At 39.8% G+C, this 21,700-nt stretch overlaps 2 protein-coding genes across 4 annotated transcripts in view; one reads left to right on the forward strand and one right to left on the reverse strand.

The window, feature by feature from the left end:
* Positions 1 to 13,870, reverse strand: part of LOC139954218 (F-box DNA helicase 1-like) — a 34,021-nt gene extending 20,151 nt beyond the window's left edge. The window contains exons 1-11 of the mRNA XM_071953934.1: positions 13,762 to 13,870; positions 10,024 to 11,949; positions 9,320 to 9,453; positions 8,936 to 9,059; positions 7,681 to 7,868; positions 6,112 to 6,237; positions 5,273 to 5,355; positions 4,608 to 4,686; positions 3,572 to 3,661; positions 2,306 to 2,573; positions 803 to 881 (exon numbers count right to left, since the gene is read on the reverse strand). Coding sequence (XP_071810035.1) covers positions 803 to 881; positions 2,306 to 2,573; positions 3,572 to 3,661; positions 4,608 to 4,686; positions 5,273 to 5,355; positions 6,112 to 6,237; positions 7,681 to 7,868; positions 8,936 to 9,059; positions 9,320 to 9,453; positions 10,024 to 11,895 — 3,043 coding nt within the window. The 5' untranslated portion in view covers positions 11,896 to 11,949; positions 13,762 to 13,870. The remainder of the gene's footprint in view (positions 1 to 802; positions 882 to 2,305; positions 2,574 to 3,571; positions 3,662 to 4,607; positions 4,687 to 5,272; positions 5,356 to 6,111; positions 6,238 to 7,680; positions 7,869 to 8,935; positions 9,060 to 9,319; positions 9,454 to 10,023; positions 11,950 to 13,761) is intronic.
* A 575-nt stretch (positions 13,871 to 14,445) lies between these two features.
* On the forward strand, positions 14,446 to 20,729 carry LOC139954551 (uncharacterized). 3 transcript variants are annotated; one of them, XM_071954397.1, is made up of 8 exons: positions 14,446 to 14,510; positions 15,358 to 15,751; positions 16,397 to 16,519; positions 17,030 to 17,127; positions 18,123 to 18,274; positions 18,962 to 19,123; positions 19,580 to 19,658; positions 20,573 to 20,729. In XM_071954397.1, exons 2-8 carry the CDS (start codon positions 15,390 to 15,392, stop codon positions 20,719 to 20,721), a joined length of 1,125 nt encoding a protein of 374 aa, XP_071810498.1. In that variant the 5' UTR covers positions 14,446 to 14,510; positions 15,358 to 15,389; the 3' UTR covers positions 20,722 to 20,729. The 3 variants fall into 3 exon arrangements, with proteins under 3 accessions (XP_071810498.1, XP_071810500.1, XP_071810499.1); XM_071954399.1 differs by lacking the exon at positions 14,446 to 14,510 and adding an exon at positions 14,581 to 14,598; XM_071954398.1 differs by lacking the exon at positions 14,446 to 14,510 and adding an exon at positions 14,672 to 14,850.
* Positions 20,730 to 21,700: the final 971 nt, after the last annotated feature.

Below are 21,700 nucleotides of genomic sequence, written 5' to 3' on the forward strand. Positions count from 1 at the left end.
GTTTCTGTTCGCTACGTTTGTAAAACGGTAGCGCATTCCAAAGCTTAGGGGCTGCCACTGAAAAAGCCCTATCACCAAATGTAGTCACCATTTTACCAGAAGGATAATCCAAGAAAATACCATTATTCCCGGACCTAAGTTTATAAGAAGATACTTTCCGGATGGAAACAAGATCCTGTATGTACTTTGGAGAAAGACCATGAAGAGCTTTGAAAGTCAACAACAGGATTTTAAAATGAATCCTGTATGAAACAGGCAGCTAGTGTAATTGGCGAATTAAAGGTGTGATGTGTTCAAATCGGTGTGTGTTGGTAACAATTCTGGCAGCTGCGTTTGGAGCCCTTTGTAGTTTAGCTATTTGTGACTTTGGCAGACCATACAAAAGGCTATTACAATAATCAAGACAACTGGTCACAAATGCATGAATTAGTTTTAAAATCACTTCCAACATTATTACCCCTGGTCACTGGGCCTTAAATCATTCCTTAAACCATCTCAGCTCGCTGGGGAGTATACAGCCTGTGTGCAGTACAGCCTGTGCGCAATATAAACCAATCACAAGAACCATCTCTGCCCTCACAAGTACCCATTAACCCCTGGGTGGAGAGAAGCAATTATAGTTAAGTATCTTGCTCAGGGACACAAGTGTCACAACCGGGATTTCTCACTCAAATGGTAAAAGACTCCAGCTGAAACTGACCCTAGTGATGACAGAAATGACAGTAATGACGGGGGAAAATAGTACAGGATATAAGAGATTGACCTAAAATGACTTTCTAGTCGAAGGCTCAGATATATTTACCATCATGTGTTATGACAGCTTCTTTGTTTTTCGGTTTCTTGATTCCAATCCACACTGTTGCTGCAGAAGTTGCAATGTTCTACATGGTTGACAAATCAGAACAATATTGAAGTTAATAGATGGAAACTTGCATCGGGGATAAAGAATATTAATGTTGTTGTATTTATTCATATAAATTGAACAACACCCAGCAGGGTGGATATGTGCGCATTACAAGTCTTATTATTATTAATATTATTATTATTATTATTATTATATACAAAGGTCATGGGTTTGAATCTAACCAAAGTTATATTTCTGTGATTTGTTTTCACGGAGCTCAGGAAAGTACTGAGTATACAGTGCTATTAAATTGGTAAAAAAATTGATAATATTGAAGTTTTTGGAATGGTTTCCACAAGTCATGCTCTTATTTCAAATTTAATCTTGCATTTGTATTTGTATGTGGGCTCCAATTTAACAAAGGATCACAGGCCCAAGACTTGAGTGTCAAGTCAGTAAACTCATGCCAAACAAAAATGTTGAAATGGTTTTCTTATTTCAAATTTAATCTGGCATTTGTAATTGTATGGTGCACAAGTTGCAATATGCAGAAGTTGCAATGAAGTTAAATTTTACATTGGACTACTGGCCTGGGGCCAGTTGTTTTAGTGTCAGGCCAGTAATTAACTCGAGCCCGAATGATTCCACAGGTCTCGACCAAACCCTGAATTTGATTCTCATAAATATCTTTTAAAGGGTTTATGTACTTTTTGGGCGACAAAAAACACAACGTCCACAGATTGACATTAAACTTACCCAGTTTGAAGATAATGATAGTAGAAAGCTTCCCTGAACATATTAATTGCTGAGGTGCTGTAATTTTTGAGATATTAGTAAAACAGTATCATGAAAATAATTTTTGTCTCACTGATCATGAGACGAAAATTATTTTAGCATGTAAAAACGTATTTTCGTGACATTGTTTAATTATTTCTCAAAAACTACAGCACCTCAGCATCTAATATTTTCAGGGAAGCTTTCTACTATCATTATCTTCTAATGGTGTTAGTGTAATGTGAATCTGTGGACATTGTGTTTTGTGTTACAAAAAGTACCCAATTTCTGTTAAGTTTTTAAAGGTATTTACTCTATAGAACAAAATAAGATCAAAAATATACATAAAATAACAAACTTACAAAACTTTGGGCTCAATGATAAAAATAATAATTTAAGATTTGTTAATTTTGGTTTTTAACCTATAATTTAAGATTTTAACAGCGCACATCTGCATATAATGCCACCCAAAGGCGCATGAAAACATACACTACTAACATTTCAAACAGGAGACGACAGTCAAAAACAATGCACAATTTTCAGAATGTAAACACAACTATCCTTAATGTAATTAAGGACAATATTTTAACAAATAAATAAATAGAAAAGTGAATTGGCACAACTGTAATCTCACAGGCAAAATAATAATTAACTGTTTTGAGACATTCAATTTAAAATAAAACCCACCATTCTGATACTGTGACTGATTTCATTCGTCAAGGCCACAATCCCCTGGGCTGTGTGTTCATACGTCATGTACTCCTCCGGCACGTGACTACTGGTAAGCAAATCGTCTGCACTGGCACAATAATTATTCAGCGTCTTACACACCATCTTGGAGTAACGCATCCAGTGCATTCCCTCATGTTGCTGCCTGTTGGTGCTGTTACCCCTCGACGAGATCAGTTTGTTAATCAAAAAGGGCTTGAAAGCAGTTATGATCTTGTCTTTGTATCTGTAAATTCAATTGAGAAGCAATCATGTCGTTTACAATTTTTAACAGTAGGTATTTTTATAGGGCTTGAATGTGGAGGAATTTCCAGTGCATTCCCGTGTTGCTCCCTGTTGGTGCTGTTACCCCTCGACGAGATCAGTTTGTTAATCAAAAAGGGCTTGAAAGCAGTTATGATCTTGTCTTTGTATCTGTAAATTCAATTGAGAAGCAATCATGTCGTTTACAATTTTTAACAGTAGGTATTTTTATAGGGCTTGAATGTAGAGGAATTTCCAGTGCATTCCCCAGGTTGCTCCCTGTTGATGCTGTAACCCCTCGACGAGATCAGTTTGTTAATCATGAAGGGCTTGTACGATCTTGTCTTTGTACCTGTAAATTCAATTGAGAAGCAATCATGTCGTTTACAATTTTTAACAGAAGGTATTTTTATAGGGCTTGAATGTGGAGGAATTTCCAGTGCATTCCCCTCATGTTGCTCCCTGTTGGTGCTGTTACCCCTCGACGAGATCAGTTTGTTAATCAAAAAGGGCTTGAAAGCAGTTATGATCTTGTCTTTGTATCTGTAAATTCAATTGAGAAGCAATCATGTCGTTTACAATTTTTAACAGAAGGTATTTTTATAGGGCTTGAATGTGGAGGAATTTCCAGTGCATTCCCCTCATGTTGCTCCCTGTTGGTGCTGTTACCCCTCGACGAGATCAGTTTCTTAATCTTAAAGGGCTTGAAAGCAGGTATGATCTTGTCTTTGAACCAGCCTGTTAATGAAATTGAAAAGCAACAAAGCCTTTTAAAGGTCTTATATAGTATAGGTACTATTAAAGAGAAGGTATAAAACAAAATTAAAAAGATAAAACGCAGAATGCCCGGCCATCACCGGATCGACAGAGAAAAGGTGGAACCCGAAAGAAAATGTGGAATGGAAAAAAAAATGGATTTCCGAGTGATTGCTGACGTCTCATATGCCTGAGTACAAGAATGGTACCAAGATGTTTACTTACCTCCATCCTATTGCCTTGAATGCTAGAGAATGCATTGTACTACTAGTGACGTTTCTTGAAAATACCTCCTCCGCATGTTTCTGAACAGACCTGTGACAGGATCAAGAAACAAACTCAAATTTTCAAAGTTTACTTGGAGATGCAAGCATACATGCTTAGGTTCTTTTTTCTATTTTTCTACACTTTGTGTAAGGGAGGTGAGATGGGATACCTTTGTGGATTGTAAAATCTAAAATTCTTCAGCTTCTAACTTTTTGCATCTTGACTCTTTTGTAGAGGCATGATGCATAATAGTAACAATAATAATAATAATAAGACTTGTAATGCGTACATTTCCACCCTGCTAGGTGTGCACGTCAACGCGCCATTGCTAAAACGATGTCTCCCGCACAAAAATTTCCTGGTAAATTGTTGAATCTCAATGCATACATGCATGTGATGTACAACCGGGCAACTTTAAGGAAGACACATTGTTTTGACGATTTTAAACATAAGAGCAACTATAAATATAAATGTTAATAGTAAACTTGCACGTACAACCATGGGTAAAAACTCTTTTGAAGGAGTGGTGGCTCTGATAAGAGCCGTTTTGGTCTCGACGTTTTAAACAGTATATATTTGGTTTGCGGTAACACCATGTGTGTATCTACTTGCCAGGTAGAGTTGTTCTTAGGGAACTGTCTTGCTTTATTCTACTGCCGTGGAGTAGATAATCGGAGGTTCGGGAGACTTCTCAGTTCTGAAAAGAACTGTCCTGCTTTATAACTATTACCAGGGCGGATGGTATAGATATACTGGACTACTACTTTAGCTTATAGGATCGTAATAACTGTACTGCCGCGGAGTCAGTTCGGAATTGGTCTCAACGTTTCGACTAGCTTGCTCTAGTCATCGTCAGGAGACTGCATTAAACAGTATACTCTGCTCGTCTTCAGGAGAATTGATTTTAAACCTGTAATAACTATTTAATGAGACCAAATACTTTTGCACCTACAACTCGATTTCAAAATCATGAATTTCAAAATGTATTTCTTACTTGTTGAAAGCTACATAAAGGAAAGACATGTTGGGTCGCTGTTTGGCGTACTCCACCAGCGTTGTTGTCTTCCCGGTACCTGCATATTATTGGCAACAAGAAAATTGTCTTAAGAGATATAAGAAGTGCATCAGGGATAAAGAACTTTATTTTAGTTTTTACCCTACACCGAAGTGTGGTCGGTTTGGCAATTCTTTAATCTTCAATGGTGAAATCCATATTCAGCTATATATAGCTATACTACGATGGTGCAGAAGTGACGTCACAGGCAAAGTGCATAACAGATATGGTGAAGTTTAGGTGTAATAAATAACACTTAATAGAGCGCCGGTATCCGCCTCAGGAAGGCGCTCATGGTGCTTGAGGAGAGAAAGACAAATTAGGACTGAGGATTGTGTGAGTATGTTTATTTGAACAGGTGAGATTTTAAGTTTGTCTTGAATGTTGGGATGGATGGAGATGATTTGACAGTCAGTGGGAGTTGGTTCCACACCCGGGCTGATGCCACAGACAATACATTGCCCCAAAGAGTGGAAGTTCTGGGCTGATGAAGCATCCTGAGCTACATGGAGAGGCATTTTCATGGTAGTATACATGACAAAATGTGTGTGGGAGTTGGAGGAGGGAGGGATAAAACATAAAAAGTGTCGACTGTCAATATTTACCCGCAAATGCTTGAATCTTGACGACCTCCCCTCTCTTGACGTCATGATTTAGAATGCGACACTGCTCATGAGTAAAAGGAACCCTGAAAGAAAAATATTGTGAATTTTGTGGCAAAAAAAATAAAAGACGACTCAAACATAAAAAAGATTCCTGAATCTTTTAACAGGGATAGGAATTCTAAAAGGAACCCAGGAGTTGCTTAAGTGTTGATTTCTTACTGCAGAAATAACGGAGGAAACATCAAAACTGAGTATCCAAATACAAACTGGGTATCCCAGTACAAAACTGGATGTCCATACTCAAAACAGGGTGTCTACGTATATGAAAAACTGGGTGTCTAAGTTAGAAACTAGGTGTCCGTCTTCAAAACTGGAGGTCATATTCAAAACAGAGTTTCCAAATTAAAAGTGGGTGTCAAAATACAAAACTGGGTGTCAAAATAAATAGCAAATTGACCGTATTGGATAACCCCTTTGTTGCTATGAAAGTCGTCATCTTGTAGGGCAAACCGCAAGTGCATCTAAGCGAGTACATCAAACAAGCATGCAACACGCCAGCAGTCCTGGTTTGATTTCTACAGCACATGCACGCACACACGCATGCGCACAGACAACATGTTGTAGGGCAGATATTTGAGTAGTGACATCAAACTCAATACGGTCTATATCAAACTTGGTGTCCATATTAAAAACAGGGTGTCTATATTAAAAAACTGGGTGTCCATTTTCAAAACAAGGTGTCCATTTTCAAAAATGGTTGTCCATATTAAAAACTTTGGTCCATATTCAAAACTGGGCAGAGCCATGACAATGGGCCCTGGTGTAGATTACACATGTACCTTTGACTCTTCACAGAACTTGGTCTAACTTTCCCCTCATCCCTTGCTGAGCCGTCTGGTGTGAGATAAATTGGTAACTGACTGTTCTCAAACAGGTACAGCGTGTAATAGACTCGATAATGCCACCTGCAGATCAGAAAAGAAATAGGACTCTGAGATTTAAGTTTCAACATTGTTACCTTGTTAAAGCCATTGGACACTTTCTGTAAACAGTATTGTCCAAGGCCCACACTTTGCGTATCACAACTTCTATATAAAATAACAAACTTGTACAAATTTAAGCTCAATCGGTCATCGGAGTCGGGAGAAAATAACGGGAAAACCACCCTTGTTTCCGGACGTTTCGCCGTGTCATGACATGTGTTTAAAATAAATCCGTAATTCTCGATATCGAGAATTTATATTGTTTTAATGTTTTATCAAAAAGTAAAGCATTTCATGGAATAATATTTCAAGAGAAGTCTTTCACCACTACCTTCTGTAAACCTGAAGTTATTTGTAAATCTGTGAACTTTTTTCTTTTCTGTACCGAAAGTGTCCGATGGCTTTAAACAAATAAAGTTGGCGATGTGCATTCCAGGGCAGGCATTGTCAAACACTGGCACATTGCCCTCCAATCTCTTGGACCAGAGTAATGACAAGCTAAGTGGTACAGCTGGCTAGTGTCTGTGACAAGTTTAAGAGCGAACCCTGTTAAAGGCAGTGGACACTATTGGTAAGTGTCAAAGACTAGCCTTCACAGTTGGTGTATCTCAACATATGCATAAAATAACAAACCTGTGAAAATTTCAGCTCAATCAGTCATCGAAGTTGTGAGATAATAATGAAAGAAAAATAACCCTTGTCACACGAAGTTGTGTGCGTTTAGTTCTAAACTTGAGGTCTCGAAATCAAATTCGTGGAAAATGACTTCTTTCTCGAAAACTATGGCACTTCACAGGGAGCCGTTTCTCACAATGTTTTATACCATCAACTTCTCCCCATTACTCGCCACCAAGAAAGGTTTTATGCTAATAAATATTTTGAGTAATCACCAATAGTGTCCACTGCCTTTAAAGCATTACTACTACTTGATCTCATCTAAAAAAAAACCTTTTGAAGTACCATAAGCCATTTTGAGATATGGCGGACACAATACTACAACAGTATAAGGTTTGGGTAAGGTTGTCTGTATCTATACCCAAACCAAACATCGCACTCCTATCATGCCGCCATACCTCAAAAAGGCTATGAAGTTTGACACAAATCATTGGCCAGTTGGTGCTTGATAGTTCAGTCCCATCATAGTCCCATAAAAAGCTTGATCCTGTTATAAAGTTATTAGTAATACCATTACAAATAGTATTGGAACATAATTATCGTAAAATTTACCAGAAAATAGAAGCAATGTTATATAGCACGGGACGGAAAACGAAAAGGAGTGTGCACCAAATGATCTTTTGTGTGTGCACGCCATAAGATATTAAAATCTTAAGGCTAGTCTTAACTCAAGATAAGACTAGAATAGTCTTAACTCTTTGTGAAATCAACCCCAGGGCTGATATATCATTGGCTCACATAAAAACTCACCCGATGTTATGGCGGAACAGTCTCTGGTATATCCACAGATGAGATGCAATACAGTACAGACATTCCAGTAGTTCCATGGTGGTGCACATAGCCGTTGGGTGCAGGAGACATCTCAGAATGAAAAACACATCATGTACTGTCTCAGAGAGGATGACCAGAAGCGCTATGGTTGACCAGGGATTGGGTATCTGGATACATAAACAGAAAGAGTCAATGTTGAAAATGTAGACAGACCAAATTGTCAATCCTACTCCATGGCGTGTCGTGTCTGGGAAAATAAGAGTAACTTATTCAAGCTCTGTTGTTTCTGTTCAGCCACTCCCTTCACCACTACTTGTCGGATTTTGGAAAAAAATTATTTCCCACATGCAGTTTTATTTTTTGGAACTTTTTTGAGCTTCTGGAGTATTCATTTTCCATTGAAAATATCATGCCACAATGACACCCTAACTTGACTCGAGAAATATGAGAGGTTTGCATAATTGGTTTTATGATTTATTGTTGTGTGAGAAAATCAAGTAGGCACTCACTGTAGCTGGACAATGGCTGGATCCGAAAATCTGCTATGGTATACTTGCTTGAATCTCAGAATAATGCTTAGCTTTACTCCCCATTAAAGGATGACAAGCAATGATGGCAGGCTTTCCATTCTTAAGTGCCACATTAGTACACGGGACAAAATAACCCTAACAAGGGATTTTACAACGCATGTTTCCCAAAACCTGGTGTCACTCTTTGTACAAGTAAAACAAAGCATATATATTATATAAAACGTCAGCTGTCTGCATGTCAGCAAAAAATGTATTAAAATCCAAGTTGTTCGGGCGTTGAAAAAAAATGTTTGCATCTAAAGATGTCATCAGATGTAAAATGGTTACCGCAGCAAGATTATGACAATGTGCATAATAATAATAATTATAATATCAAAGTCTTATATAGCGCACGTACCTACCCAACATGGTACTCAAGGCGCTGAGATATACAGAAAGATAGGTTAATGCAGAGATGAATTTTAAGACCCAATTAGTTAGCAACTTATAAAGGTTTACAAGGTGCTACGGTGCATACAGCAGCCACAGCCAGGAACACCGGGGCGAACCCTTCTCTTTTCAATAACTGCACTGGGTTCTTTTACATGCGTTACACATCACATGGGACGAATGGCTTTACGTCTGATCCGAAGGACGAATTAATGGTTAAAAGTGTCTCGCTTACAGGACACAAGTGTCACAGCTTGGATTACACTTGAACTTACATCATTTTGTAGAAGCTCTGGGGCTCTGTCTTTTATGATGTCCTTGGCAAGACCATATTTTGGATGTTTCTGAAGATCTCTGTCCATGGAGGTGCCAAAGCGAGCCTGGAAATTAGGCATATTCCTGGATGGGAACAAATGAAAAAACACAAGGATTGGGATCCAATGATAGAATTTGTTTATCTTAGAATTCGTTTTGTCTGATTTGTCCTTTCAGAACAGATTCAAGTGTTTTCGAGAAAGACTCTGCTAGGGTCGAACTGTCAGGGCAATAACTATTTTTTTGAGTTATAATTGGGACACGACAATTGCACAAAACAAAATTCAGTCAAGATATTTTGCTCGGTAAAATTACCGGACCGAATTATTCCCTTGACAACTGACCTGACAAGATCTAGCATGCACTGAGATTCTGCTCCTGATGCTTGTTCTTGCTTGGTCAGAAGATTCACTAGGTCACTCCGGTCAATCTTAACCTTCAGACGTACTCGATGGTAATGCTTTTTCCATGGTAAGAACTGTGGACAAACTCAAATAGTATTAATAGCAGTTATGACCATTGAGCATAAATTTGTTTGACCTTGAAAAACACCTCACACTAGCAGGGCTGATGCCTTGCTTTTCAATGGGCTAGGGCAGAGGCGTTTTCTCCTTGGTGTTACGAGGAAATTGTAAGACTATATTGGAACATTTCAAAGGGCACCAGGCAATGACCGAGGCAACAGAGGCAATAATGCCTCTGAAGTTTCAGGCCATGCAGCACCTGTGTGCAAAGTTGCAAACCATCATACAAATCTTTAAGAAAGTTGTCAAAAGTTGTTGGAGGTCTCCCTATTTTCTTCTTGTTTGGGTGCCAGTAGCCTAACATAAACTTTCACTGCCGTATAGACAGGGATCACACTGGGTTCTTACTGGTACTCCAACAAAAACATTGCAAAAATGGGGGAAACCGCCAACATATAATTAGAAAGCCGTCTACATGTTAGTCCAAAGGTCGTCGGTTCAAATCCAGCTCTAGGCGAATCTAACTTTGCACAACCCACCAAAATGAATAACCATACAAACTTGTCTTCATTTTGATCACTTACTTCTTTCTTTGAAATGATCTCATTCCAGAGTTTACAGACGCAGCTGAGGTGTCGACACAAATCCATCAACGGCACAAAGCAAAAGATCCTCTGTAAGACCTCAATGGGAAGACGAGCAAACCCCGAAGCCAACGTCTCATCATCACTAAATCCCTCTCCCAAGAGGCCAAAGGTGTTCCGAGGATTGTCCTCCGTCTGAGAGGACGGTAAGGAAGAGATAGACTCGCTGTTGGCAGAGAGCATCTCGGGATCAAGGCTGTCAAAGAAGCTGTCCTTCTCAAAAGCATCTAAGCCGCTATCATCTTGGGAACTGAGCCCTTGGCTAAGACCGGGTGCCACCACATCCGCATCAAAATTCAAATTATCGAACGTGGTGTCGTTATTAAAATTGTCGATGTCACTCTCAAGAGTGTTTTTTCCAGACTTAAGATTTGTTGAAGAGCTGAGTTGTATAGAAACTGGTTTGGGCAGAATTCTGCCGAAATTTAAACCATCAAATGAGGTGTCGTTATGAAAATCTTCTATGTCGCTATCGACTGTGCTTTTCTCAGACTTGGATGGACTCGGGCTTTGTTTTGGTTTGGAATACAGGAACGTCTTTGTTGGGGTTCTTTCTTGAGAACTGGGCAATAATGGTTGGTTGGGCCTATTTGAGGGCTGTCTTGACCAGCTCTTGGGAGATTCTCGAGCACCATTAGCAGCCTGTCTTGGACTAAGCGTTGGACTCCTCATGTTTTCAGCAGCAGGGTTACTGAAATGATTGTGATTAAGATACAGTTTGGTTGGTGTTCTAGGAGGCAAAGATTGACTGCTCCTTTGAGGTGGTGATCCACCAGTCGGTAGACTTTTCCCGAAGGTCGAGCTGGACAATCTTTGGGGTGATACAGGGCCCATCGTCGTGAACTGAGAATTTAAATTTTTCCTTGGGATCGGAGAGTTTCCTGACACTCCTTGGGACATCGGCGACTTTGACATTCCTGGAGAAGAACCTGCCTGGGCAATATTTTGTTTGACAGAGAGCTCAGTCTTGGGTGGCGAAGCAGAGAAGTACTGATGAATTCTAGATTGGTTTTTCATCTGCTCCGGACTGAGCTTTATTTTACTAGGACTGCACAGCCGTTTGATGGCAGAGGGCCGAGACGCAGCCGCAGCTGTTTGGTGATGAGAGGAGGTCCTTGGTACAGCAGGTCTTGGATAAAGCCCTCTGTTGACATCTTTGCTTGATGTCTTTACAGCTGCTGGATTGGTTAATGCCATAGAACCTTGCGCGGTCTGTGCATGCTCGGCACAGTCCGTTGAGTTCATACGCAGATGTTTACGCTTCACACCGGCTGCATTTGTCGACAGTTGTGGCACTTGGGATTGGGAAGAAATGGGTGTGTACTTTTCTTCTGGATGGGTCGACATTGATAGGGGTTCCAGCTTCATCTCACCATATTTTCCGACATGTCCTGACTGGAGCTGATTGGTAACACGCAATATTTCCAAAGGCCACAAAATACTTTTGTTGTCTTCTTCCTCTGTTCCTTGGGAGCACTCGAACATGTGTGGATTTGAAATACACTCTTGCTTTTTATTCTCAGTCTGAAACCCAGACTCAATAAGCTTTTCTTCTTGGTGATGCCCACAGGAACCTTGTGAGGATTGACAAGAACTTACAGGCAAAGGTTCGGCACAAACCTGAACTTCAAAACCACCGCATCTTTCAAGTTTATGCTCGACAATCCCATCGTCTGAAAGAACCGACGAGGTATCTTGAGAACTAGGTGCAGATCCAGGACAAGACTGGGTTCTCTTACTCATGGCACCATCATCTCTGTTGCCCTTGTTGGATGAGTTGGAGTATTCCATTTCAGTTGATGGGAGTTTCATTCCAATGATTCATAATGGTGTTGAATTCCTTCAGGCTGACATAAAAATCATCACCTGAAAAGAGATTTGAAACCTTTGTAAAATAGAACTAGAACTAATGCAAACTTTTACTGCCAGTTAACTTTGAAAACAAAATTTCGAACACTGAACAAATTCTAACAAGAAATACTATACTACTAGAAGCTAACAATAACATCCTACCAGGACTTTGAATTCTTTTTCGTACGGCGCCCACTTTTTCATTCGCATATGAAAAAATAGAGTATCTAATTTACCTTAATGAGATATCCCTTTGTGTAAAAGTGAGTGAAAAAGTGGTGGCGCCATACGGTAAGTTATCCCAGTGCTTGTCCCAACCATACTTTTTATTAAGGGGTTGCCAAGGCAAGGAATGAAGTTTATCGAGTGCACCACCATGGAGCACCATATGGAGGTAGAAATGACTGCACTAACACTACTAATGAGTTAAAGTTGAAACAGTGGGAATGAATGCCCACACCATGGAGGTAGAAATAGATTAGTTGCGATAACATAACCCTCCTCCTAGTTGCGATAACGTAACCCTCTTGCCGACAGCGTAGCCAGAGGGTAATACGAAGCATGCTCCAAATGCTCCAAAAGGGTGAAATGGTCTAGTCAGCAGATTTGCTCAATTTTTGCCACTTTCAAAAATCACAACACAAATTCTAGGAACATGAAATTAAGGCAGTGGCCACTATGAAAGACAGTGGACACTATTGGTAAGTGTCAAAGACTAGCCTTCATAGTTGGTGTATCTCAACATATGCATACAAAAAAGAAATGTAAAAATTTGAGCTCAATCGGTCGTCGAAGTTGAAAAAAACACCCTTGTCACACGAAGTTGTGTGCATTTAGATGATTGATTTTAAGACCTCTAGTTCTAAATCTGAGGTCACGAAATCAAATTCATGGAAAGTTACTTCTTTCTCAAAAACTATAGCACTTCAGAGGGAGCCGTTTCTCACAATGTTGTATACCATCAACCTCTCTCCATTAATACTCGTCACCAAGAAAGGTTTTATGCTAATAATTATTTTGAGTAATTACCAATAGTGTCCATTGCCTTTAATTCTCAATGTTTAATGAATAACACTCAAAAACACAATTGAGAAAATATGTTGAAGAAAAAGGACAAAAACTCACCAGATCCTGCAGCAAAACAGTCACAAATTTCCCAGGTTCTATTTTGAACCTGCCGCATCGCCATTTTGCGACTTCCCGATAAGGTTCAATGCTATTTTTTGGGGTACGGCTTGGTCAGTGCTTGGTGACCAAAAAATGAAGCATTGAACATCTGGAAGTCGAAAAATGGCGATGCGACATATCAACCTGGGACATTTGTGACTGTTTTGCTCCAGGACCTTGTAATAAGTTGTTGTCCTTTTTTTCAAAATATTTTCTGAATGATGTTTTGCATGTTTTCATTAGACATTGAGGATTAAGTTCGTTTTCATAGAATGTGTGTCATGATTTTCAAAAGTGGAAAGATAGAGTAAATCTGTTGGCTAGCTGTCAAAATTGTACGTGTCTGACCATTTTGCCCTTTACAATTGGAGCATGCTTCGTAGCCCCCCCGGCTCCGCTGTCGGCAGGAGGGTTATGTTATCGCAACTACTCTCCTCCCGCGGTCGGGAGGAGTTATCCTGGTGTCATGTGTTTTCAGTAGGATAACAGGAAAATTTTTCACAATCAAAAACTAAATATTTTTTTTTCAAATCATCTGTCAAATTTTTTAACAAAAATACTTACACTTCATCGTGTGTTGAATCAAAGTTGGGGACCGAAAACATATGAGGGTCGATAACGTATGACGCTACGATACGTTATCGCAACTAACTTACTTACTTGAACTTACTTGAATCCACCGACGCCATCACACAACTGGGGAGGAGACGGTGGTTCTGGTTACTAGGGCAGACAGCTTAGATAAGCTTATGTAGAGGCCCCGGAAAAGTTTCCGTATGGCGCCACCACTTTTTCATTCGATATGAAATAATATAGTATCTAATTTACCTCAATGAGATATCCCTTTTTGTAAAAATGCGTGAAAAAGCGGTGGCGCCATACGGAAAGTTATCCGAGGCCCCCGACGTTCTTTAGGAATTTATCCACATGTCCCTTGAAAATGTTCACACTTGAAGCTTCAATTGCCTTTCGAGGGAGAATGTTCCAGTAGTTGACCACTCTCTGGCTAAACCAGAACTTCCTGAGGTTGAGGTTGGATCTTGATTTGTACAGAGGAATAGTTGCGATAACTTCATCAAAAACTTAAATAAATTAGTCTTTAATTTGTTATCGTGGGTCTCCCTAGTTAATTCGGAACTACCTTGAGGATCAGTGATGCTTGCAAAATATCCAGGACTTGATGCTTGCGGAACATCCAGTAATTACACCTTCTTGGATTTCTCATTCATCCTCGTCAATTTGTATTTTAGAAGTTAGGAGAATAACTCGAGAACACAACTTTTCTTCTCGGAGGATGAGAACAATAGAGGGCGCTGTAAAAACTACGGCTCTGACACTTGGTGGCGCTCGCAATATGGCGACCCCTACCCCATGGTCTGCAGAAGTGTTTTGAGGTTTCTACAGTCACTGTAGGTGTACACGGTGATACACTGTAGTTGTTTCATGGTTTAGCTGGCTACCAAACTACACGGTACCAACTGACGTGACACCCTACATGTACACAGCAAAAACTGGGGAAAGATTTTCCGTATCCTGCCACCACTTTTAGTTTACTGTTTCATTCACACTCCTCCTCAAACATGTCAAAGCAGTGACTGAGTAAGAGTTCAGTCTCCTCACACTCACACCACCCACCTAAAGTACCAGTACCACTCAGTAGTCCATGCACCTAGGCACCATGTTTTTACCAAGCAAACATAAAACTTAATTTAATTTAACCTAGCAAAAGGCGAAAAGGAGTATTGAATGGTATTATTCTTATAAATGTTTTTAAATTTCTACTAAACTTAAATTTTGAGTAAATCATAACCTGATTAAATAGTGTAGTGACTGAGTCATGATGAGTGATACATTTACGAATGGCTGAAAATTTGGTGGCACGGGCAGGGTACAGACAATTTTCCAAAAAGTTATATGTCAATATTGAATAGTATAAATTTAAAACAAAATTTTAGTGGTGGCTAATTGTGATACCATATAATAACCCCCGATTACGTTATCGCAACTATGTCAGCAGGTCAGTGTGTCAATGTGGCAGGTATGGAAATTTGTCAACAGGATACGAGGCACTACTCCTAGGCTAGAACTACATGTATGAGGTTCATTCCGCTATCGTCTCCACTAACGAGATGATAGCGGAACAAACCTCACAGTTCTAGGTAGGAGTTTCGAGGTGCGGCAGGAGATTCTGTCCCCCGGAGATTCGGTCCCAAAAATTTAACGCACCCGCTAAAAATGCCATTTTTCTTTTTGCAGTACCAACAATACAGCGGGCATGATGGCAACTGATGGTCAATCGTAGATTCAAGCTATGTTCTGAAATGCAAAAACTGGGAGAAAACTTTGCCAGTGCTGCACAAAAAGGAGATCTAAAATCCATGCAGCATCAGCTTTCCAGTTTGCAATGTGAACCCAAGGACTTGTTGGAGTTCAGTCGACCCCGCTCTGGGGACCGGCCGGTTCATTTGGCGGCCAGACATTCTCAACTTGAGGTACTGGAATTGTTGACAGCTGCCGGAGTGGACTTGGAGGTTGCAAACTTTGACGGGAAGCGAGCACTGCATGAAGCGGCCATATCGGGACATTTCAGCTGCTTGGAATTCTTGTTATCGTCCGGGGCATTAGTGGATCCTCTGAAGAGAGCTGATTGGTTCGTACCCATGTACAATTAAAAAATTGGCTCGGAAGATTGTGGATTGTTCACAAGTTCTTACTCAATTTCATACCCAATTTACTAACCCAATTTCATGGAACTGCTTTTTAAAGCAGCACAAAACAGAGTCACTGTAAAAACTTGAGTAGTGACCTTGTGGTTGCAACCATGTTTCACACTCTTTTTGGAGAACCACAACAGTTCAATAAGCCGAACCCTGAAAAATTATACATTTTCAATAGAAAAGATAAAAATGAGTAAAAATATGTGTTTTACCCATACACCAAGAGTGACGAATACTGTAAACTCGGAAATTTCATGACACATAGAAAAAACATAACACAACAAGCATATTACTTGGGTGGGATTCGAACTCAAGTCAATAATCTTTGCCATTAGATCAATGTCTTGAATGTCTAGAAAGCATCCGCTCTAGAATGGCAAAGATATAAAATTATGGTCGAGTTAGAACAATAATGAGTATACAGTGCTTTTAGGTGTGTGGGTAAAACACAAATGATAATCTTTGTCCCTGATAAAAAAAAGTCAAAAATTATTGCTTTCGAGACAGACTCTGCTAGGGTCGAAACATATACTTGTTTTTGCAATTTTCTGAATTTAAAATTATTCATTCCCATTTAGGACGCCGCTGCATCTAGCATGCACTAAAGCAGATATCACCATCATCCAGCGACTAATCCAACATGGAGCTAACCCCAAACTAAGAAACAAAGATGGCTGGAATGCTTTTCATATCGCCTCAAGGTCAGCTAGCCTCCTCTCTAAAGGGTTATAAGGGCAAGGCTTTTGGTAACGCCAATGGCTTAAGCCAATGGCTTACGCCAATGGCTTACGCCAATGGCTTACGCCAATGGCTTACGCCAATGGCTTCGGAAGTTGCTAAGGCTAGACCCATGCCACTGTAGGCCTATTCTTCAATGTAGTCACTGCAGCCAATGAGCCATAGCCATAACTGAAGTTGCTTGATTCGAACATACCCTCCAGGGCCTTGTCACACGAGGCAATTTTTGCAGGCAACTTGGAGGCAACCAACTGCACAGGACCACTATGGTATGGCACATGAGTCACTAGAGAACATGAGAACACTATCTTATGAACCCTGTGATAAATAAATAAACATTTAATATGCTTTGACTTTGCCTGGAACTGGTTGCCTGTAAATTGCTCCTACGTGTGACATGGCCTTCGCATTTAACACCGTTCTCCCTTGAAGAGAAGGTAAATACTTATGGATTTTTTTCTCCTTGATTATAGGGAAGGCCATGCAGAAATACTGAGCTATCTTCTGGATCAAGCTCCAGATTTGTGGGATACGGTCAGCAAGAACGGACGCACACCTCTTCATACTGCTGGTTAGTTGGTAATCTTAAAATGTTGAACAACTCCTTATGCATGTATCTTGAGTTAATTTGCACCTTTCAATGACTTTCTGTAGCCAGTTCAGTTCAGTTTATTTCCACTTAATCAGTTAGCTTACAAAATGGTAAACATTAGGGTATTTTTTATTTACAAGCTTGTTTGGTGGAGATACCAAAATGTAACAGCCTTCGATTTCACCAAACTCTTCCTAACTTAGGATTAATCTTAGGACTTAGGACGGGTTCAGTTCCGAATCCAAATACGTAGGATGCATTGAACCCTTCCTAAGTTAGGACGGGTTACATGTCCTAACTCGAGTTAGGATTAATCCTAGCGCTTCGTAAAATCGGCTGCAGGGTTAAGGAAGTACTGAGTAAGAAACAAGTATAATGTATCAATGAGTACGTAAATGTAAATACACAAAGGGGGAAACAGGAACTAAACTGAACACAGTCAGTTTGCTGGAAAGGCTTACACCACGGCAGCTTACAAACAAAAAATTGGGTAGGAGTCTTAGGAGACGACAATAAACAGTATTTAACAAATCGGGTCTACATTTTACAATACCAAGAAGCCTGAGGACTTGGAGACTCAGTAATTACTATTAGTTTCATTTAAAAATTTAGTTTCATTGAAAAATAAAGTAGTATTTTCTTAAGATTGCATTTTATGCACCCAAGAGCAGCAGACGCAGATGCTAAACGGCCTCGTCATCACGAACGAGAGCTACTACCCCTTCTGCCATCTACTGCCTGCACACTACCGGCCTTGGGGCTCAGTATTGTGGCAGATGCGTGACGTCAAGGATTGGAGTTTTTTCATACGAAATAGTTTGTGGGTGGTGTCCTACACCGATCACCTGAATCAACTAACTTGAATATGTTGTCATTCTCGTTAGGGAGCTGACAGAGCCTTTATATATTTGAGTTAAATTTCATGTAATATTGACCGAGTATAAATCCTTGCTCCTTGTTCTCTCCTCTGACAGCCCTCCACGGCAAGATCGATGCAGTGAAGCTGCTTCTAACCCGGGTAGAGACCCCGGTGGATCAGGCAGACACCTGTGGATCAACCCCACTCATGGATGCACTGCGGGATGGGTTTGTTGACGTGGCAAAACTTCTTGTGGATCAGCAAGGGGTAATGAAATAACCCTGAAAATTACACGTTGCCTTGGATCGGGCGAGTTGGGCTATGAAAAGCATTTGAAATCGTTTTTTATGTACTGAATATGGCTGGAAAGATGTTTTAAAAGTAGAATATAATGATCACCATAAATATGCCTCGAAATTGCACGGTTTTCCTTTTACGTCATGAACTAACACGGCATGCCATTTTGTGGAGTCAACATGGTTGACCGTGTTAGTTCGCAAAATGAAAGGAAAACTGTGCAATTTTGAGCTCAAATTTTACACTCGACGGAAGGCCCGAGGCCAGTGAGTTTCAGTGTTAGTAAATTTATGACCAGACAAGTTGGACAGTCTTGTTGTTTACAATTGAGTAAAAACTACTGGTAATATATTGAACAGAAACAAATTCTGTTCAAACGTTGACCTTGGGTCTGGAAAATACCTTTTCATTTCTGTCGAGTAATGCAAAATACTTAACACCCCAAATACAGATGAGATCAATCTTCGCTTCCATTTCTCAGTGCTTTATTGTTCAAATAAAAATATTTATGCATGTAAAACTGTGTCAGGACTCAGGAATTTTTGTTCTGATTCTGGTGTGTTTTAGTTTTTATAAAATCTTGTATCCATCCTTTTTTTTATACGCTTGCGCTGTTGGATGCTGTGATAAAAAAGTATCAAATAATTTCATGTTCAGGTTGATGTTCATAAATGTGATGTCCTCGGAAGAAATGCTCTACATCTGTCCTCCCAGGCTGGTTGTAAACCATCGGTTATTTTCCTTGTCAATCAACAACATGTGAATGTGGACGTGCCAACTTTAACAGGAAGGCATACAGCGCTACATCTAGCATCCAAGGTAGTGTTAGCTTCTTATTTTTGTTTGCCCCCTCACTTTCACCATCAATCCCATCACCATTAATCCAATGCTCACTCAGACACTAGTGTCCAGACTGGCTGTCATCGACTTGACAAATTTATGTTGTTTTCATGACCTCTAGAAAAATGCTTCATGTAGGATGTTATGTTTGAGAGAATCCTGGCTGGTTTTTTTTATTATTGAAAAACAAAGTTAGGCAAAGCATTTTCTTCAATAATAATACTGCACAGCTTTTATATAGCGCTTCACACAAAAAGTCTTGAAGCGCTTTACAAGAAAAAGAACAATACAAAAAAATGTGCTCAAATTTTAGTAGCTTTTTTACTCCCAAAAAAGAAAGAAAGAAAAAGTTATTTGAAAAAGGTTCTCTATCCTTGCCTTGTTAATAAAATCTCAATCACAGACTTAATTTCTCCTCCACTCGTTTCTTTTTAGGAAGGCCATTTTGAAATGATTGAGTTACTACTCTCACTCGGTGCTGACATCAACGCAACGGACGACAAAGGCAGGACAGGTATTTCTATTTTATTTTTTTACTCGGCCTTATATAGCGCACATGTCTGTCACCCAGTGACGCTGCTGGCGCTGTAGCATACAGTATTTCCTGCAAGATGTGGGACTACGTTTGAATTATGAGACCTAATTCTGAAAGCACCTAATATTGCTTTACAAGGTGCTGTGGCGCAATTTGCTGCCGATTGGACCAGGAACACCAGGGTGAACCCCTTCTCTTTTTCGAAAAGTGCAGTGGGTTCTTTTACATGCGTTACATAACACATGGGGCCAATGGCTTTACGTCCCATCCGAAGGACAAAGCAATGGTTAAGTGTCTTGCTTAAGGACACAAGTGTCACGACTGGGGAGTCGAACCCACACTCTGCTGATAAGAAACACCAGAGTTTGAATTTGGTGCTCTTAACCGCTCGGCTATGACACTTCCACAAAGGGACTAAGGTACTACTCTTTGAAAATATTAAAAATAATTTCATTGTGGCAAGTCAGGGCCGAGAGGTTGAGCACCTCTGACACGAGCTCCGATGCTCTGTCTGATCAGCAGAGTTTGGGTTCAGGTCCTTGTCTTGTCACCTGGGTCCTTATGAGCAAGAAACCAATCCATTGTTGCTTCATCTTTTAGATGGAACTTTAAGCTGTTGGTCCAGTGTAGTGTGGTTAGATGTAACTTTGCCTTTTTCGTTATGATGACAAGTTCATCTCTCAAAAAAGTTTGTAGCCAAGTTGATCAGTAAAGAAACCTGTAAATAGTCTTATTTCAAGCGGTCCATGGTCCATGATGCGCTTTAATCCACAAACCTTCACCAGAAGAGGGCGCTATCTCATAACAAAACGCTATAACTCACAAACCAATGTGGTGTTGTCTGAACAATATTTTGTCAATCCAAACAACCTGTGTTTTTTATTTCTTTTCAGCCCTACACATTGCTGCTGGAATTCAACACAAGCTCTGCATCGAGACTTTGCTAAGACTCGGCGCCATAAACTGCCCTGACAAAAGCGGGCAAACCCCCAGTCAACTAATTACAAAACCGGACATTCTCCAACTATTTGACGTCTCGTGACCCCTGTTACAATAATTGCACGATCATATCCAGTTCACTTATTAGTAGACTGCATGTATTCTGTGTAACGTTTGAAAATAAGAGCCACAGAACATTGACTTCCTGCAGGCACAAGCTGTACCGATACCAAGTCAATCACAAAAAACATATCTGCCCTCACAGGTACCAACTAACCCCTCGGTGAAGAGGAGTAGTTAGAGTGGAGTGTCATGCTCAAGAAGCCAGGTGTCACAACCAGGATTCGAACCCACAACTCGAGTCTGGTGACCGCTCGGCCATGCCACACTTGAAGGCTTGAACTGATCCTCTTTGAGGGACTGTGTGTAGTTTTTGGAAAAAGGAAAACAAAACCTGATCCTAATTACTTCAGATGAGGGAAAGGTGTTGACTGCAAACTAAATCCAACAATCTCAAGAAATATTCTTGCGCAAACAGAAAGTATAAATCATAATTTATTCTTCTAATATAATATATAAATACATTTGAGGTTATTTTAAATTACTTTAAAAATGAGATATTAAACTCGAATGATATTCTACTTTGTCTTATATTCCATCCAAATCACACAGTTTCGTTCATTTCTTTTCAATAGATCAAGAATGCTACTAAAAAATAACTACACAAATTTGTTTAAAAAAAAAAAATGTTATGTAGGAAAATTGTTTTGAGAACACGGGCTAGCCTAAATGCACATGTACACATGTAGGCTATAATTAATTATATTTTTCCCCTGATTTTTTCAAGGGCAAACAAATTGGGAAAATTCACAAGTAGGAAGAATTTTCTTATTTTACTTTCCTTATTTGTCAAAGAAAGGGAGGGTTAAATACCAACTCTAAGCCCCAAAAGACCCTGTAAATAACCATAGAGTATCATAGTTCTTGGATCTTGGTTAGGTCAAATGAAAACAAAAAAATACCTTCATTACAATGGAAACTGAGGTGAAAGTAACAACCAATAATTATAAGGAAACAAATAC

This window comes from Asterias amurensis, chromosome 2, assembly GCF_032118995.1.
Source record: "Asterias amurensis chromosome 2, ASM3211899v1".
In the NCBI taxonomy this organism is placed as follows: domain Eukaryota; kingdom Metazoa; phylum Echinodermata; class Asteroidea; order Forcipulatida; family Asteriidae; genus Asterias; species Asterias amurensis.

What these genes read in the sequence shown, in the direction of transcription:
- LOC139954551 (XM_071954397.1), top strand. Translation starts at nt 15,390, where the DNA reads ATGGTCAATCGTAGATTCAAGCTATGTTCTGAAATGCAAAAACTGGGA. An exon ending in TTCTTGTGGATCAGCAAGGG is followed by an intron (nt 18,275 to 18,961) that starts GTAATGAAATAA and finishes TTTCATGTTCAG; the next exon opens with GTTGATGTTCATAAATGTGA. An exon ending in CGCTACATCTAGCATCCAAG is followed by an intron (nt 19,124 to 19,579) that starts GTAGTGTTAGCT and finishes GTTTCTTTTTAG; the next exon opens with GAAGGCCATTTTGAAATGAT.